General features: G+C 40.4%; 2 protein-coding genes across 3 annotated transcripts in view; one reads left to right on the forward strand and one right to left on the reverse strand.

The window, feature by feature from the left end:
• LOC122085887 (26S proteasome non-ATPase regulatory subunit 8 homolog A-like) overlaps positions 1-2,016 on the reverse strand; it is a 10,018-nt gene extending 8,002 nt beyond the window's left edge. For both annotated transcript variants that reach the window (XM_042654494.1, XM_042654502.1), the window contains exons 1-2: positions 1,859-2,016; positions 463-620 (exon numbers count right to left, since the gene is read on the reverse strand). In XM_042654494.1, coding sequence (XP_042510428.1) covers positions 463-567 — 105 coding nt within the window. In that variant the 5' untranslated portion in view covers positions 568-620; positions 1,859-2,016. The remainder of the gene's footprint in view (positions 1-462; positions 621-1,858) is intronic.
• LOC122073736 lies at positions 1,306-1,734 on the forward strand. Its single transcript, XM_042638362.1, has one exon. It carries the CDS (start codon positions 1,306-1,308, stop codon positions 1,732-1,734), a length of 429 nt encoding a protein of 142 aa, XP_042494296.1.
• Positions 2,017-2,287: the final 271 nt, after the last annotated feature.

A 2,287-nucleotide genomic window follows, 5' to 3' on the forward strand; every position in this document is an offset into this window, starting at 1 on the left:
CAAAAAAAAAAAAAGGGTTTGTGTTTGAATCACTACAACATCAATCTAGCTTTCTATTTTGAGCAGAACTTCACAATGTTCTTTATTCCATCTTCGATAACTCCAAACCCATAGTTTGAGACTCAAAATAGTTAGATCAGAACAGCATTTGGTATTGTATAAACTTAACTTCCATGATATGCACTTACCAATATCTTCTAAATCAACAGATATCAAGAGCAAATTCAGCATCAATTTCAAACAATTACCCCAGACCTTGCTTCAGGTCCCATGAAACCAAAAGGGAACTGAAAAAAATATCGAAAATATTTGTATAAATCCATGCTCCACTAAAATTAATCCATGATTTAAGATTTCAAGATTTATCTAAACAATATATACTTCCTAAAACCCCAAAACTAAAGGCATTAAATTGAAGTTAAATTTTCCCCCCCAACAAGGAACAACAGGAGAAAACGTTACCTTGAGCTGAGAGAGGAGATGTGCGCAGGTATCGAGATCGTTCCTAACAAAAGCAGCCTTGAATCGCTCAAACAACTGAGACACCTCAGTAAGCTTCGGATCCATGTTCTTTCTCTCTCTAATTTATTCGTCTCAACCGCTCTGCAACTATCTCTATTCTGGCAAGTTTATACGAGAGAAGAGAAGTGAGAAAACGAGAAAGTACAAAAATGGGCCAGATGCGACAATAATGCGGGAACGGATACGTACGGCAACTAAATCGCAGACGGCAATAATATTTTTTTAATAATTCGGCGCAATAAAATACATACGGAAATGATACGGTACGTGTTTAATACGATTGCCCTATAATAATCTGTGAGTAAAAATACGGATTTATTTTGGTATTAAGAAGGTTCTAAAACTGACTGTTTGCAATTAAATTCTAAACTCACATGCTTCCATGAACATTTAAATCCAAAATAGCTTTCCAAATTGGAATCATTTCTACATCTATCATAGCAAATAATATATATCTTCCCAAGAAATAATATTAAAAGCATGTGAACCTTGGAGTACAGTTGCTCTAGAGCATGTGGACCTTGGATGAACATTGGGTAGCAAAGGATTAAAACAAGGAAACAGTTGCTCTAGAGAACACAGCCCAACTCTCTGTTTTCCTCCAACAATGGTGTCGTAAGGTTTGAAGCAGCCAAATGTGGTCAGTTTTGCTGGGGAAACTTGGAGTACTCTCTTCAATGCCGAGAGACATCTTTGGACAGGGACAAAGAAAGAAGCAATAGGGCATAAATGTAAATAAGTGTCAATAAGGCCGGCAAGCCATGATTTATTTAGAAGGAGCAAATGGCAGCCATTGTGTCTCTCCCTTCCCTGTATTCGATTTCCAGAAGCAATTTCAGTGTCACTTCTAATTTCTCCCCTTCTTTGAGTCCTCCGCTACGATCCCTTCGTTTTCAAAGAAGCCGCATGGAGAATCGTTCTGTGTATCTGATGACAAAGAAGTCCCCAGAATCGAGAAGGGTTATGTCGCTTGCCGCCGAGGACACTGTAATCACAGCAGCGGAGGAGAAGGAAGAATCTCCGGTTGACGAGCCCGTTTCGATTCCTGTCTCACCTTCCGACATGTTTACCATGCTCTTCCAGGCAGAAGGGACAATGGCTGAATCTAATGTTCCGACTGTGACCAAAGCTTTACAGGAAATAGAGGGAGTAGGTGATATAAAGGTTCAAATCGTTGAGGGTATTGCCAGTGTTGTCCCTTCTGCCTCATAATCGATCCTCATCTCAAGGGAAAGATCAACTCAGAATGCTTAAAGAAATTTGCAGATGCAGCAGAGAAATAAAAAGGAATGAAACCCGATTGCATCCATTCACAGAGAGAGGGGATTTCACTCACAGCGAATGGAGATCGTCGTCACCGTCGCCGCTGCACTTGCCGCTGCCGCCGTTGAACTAGCCGTTGCTGTCACCGCCGCTACCGTTTCTCAGCCGCTGCGAGCTTTGGTTTTCAGTTGCAGACAAAAGGAATGGGTTGCCTTGGGGATTTTGTGAATGAATAGTTTTAGGTTTAGTTTTTAACTAAACGCAGCAATTGGGTTGAACGATTAAAACACGTATAATTCGTGTATAATACGGAGACGTATAAAAACCGAGTATTATACGGATTTTTCATATATATGTTCGGCAAATACTACATTATTGAATTAAAAGTTCGGGGTAAATAATCGTGTCGGCTAGTGCCGATAACGATTCAAATTGGCAGCTGAAATCCGTCAGAATTGGCTGGAAATTGACGGAAATAGCGGGAATCGGTCTGAACCTGCCG

This window comes from Macadamia integrifolia, chromosome 1 (assembly GCF_013358625.1).
Source record: "Macadamia integrifolia cultivar HAES 741 chromosome 1, SCU_Mint_v3, whole genome shotgun sequence".
Taxonomy (NCBI): domain Eukaryota; kingdom Viridiplantae; phylum Streptophyta; class Magnoliopsida; order Proteales; family Proteaceae; genus Macadamia; species Macadamia integrifolia.

Excerpts from the sequence above, each read along its gene's own strand:
- LOC122073736 (XM_042638362.1), top strand. The coding sequence starts at position 1,306 with ATGGCAGCCATTGTGTCTCTCCCTTCCCTGTATTCGATTTCCAGAAGC.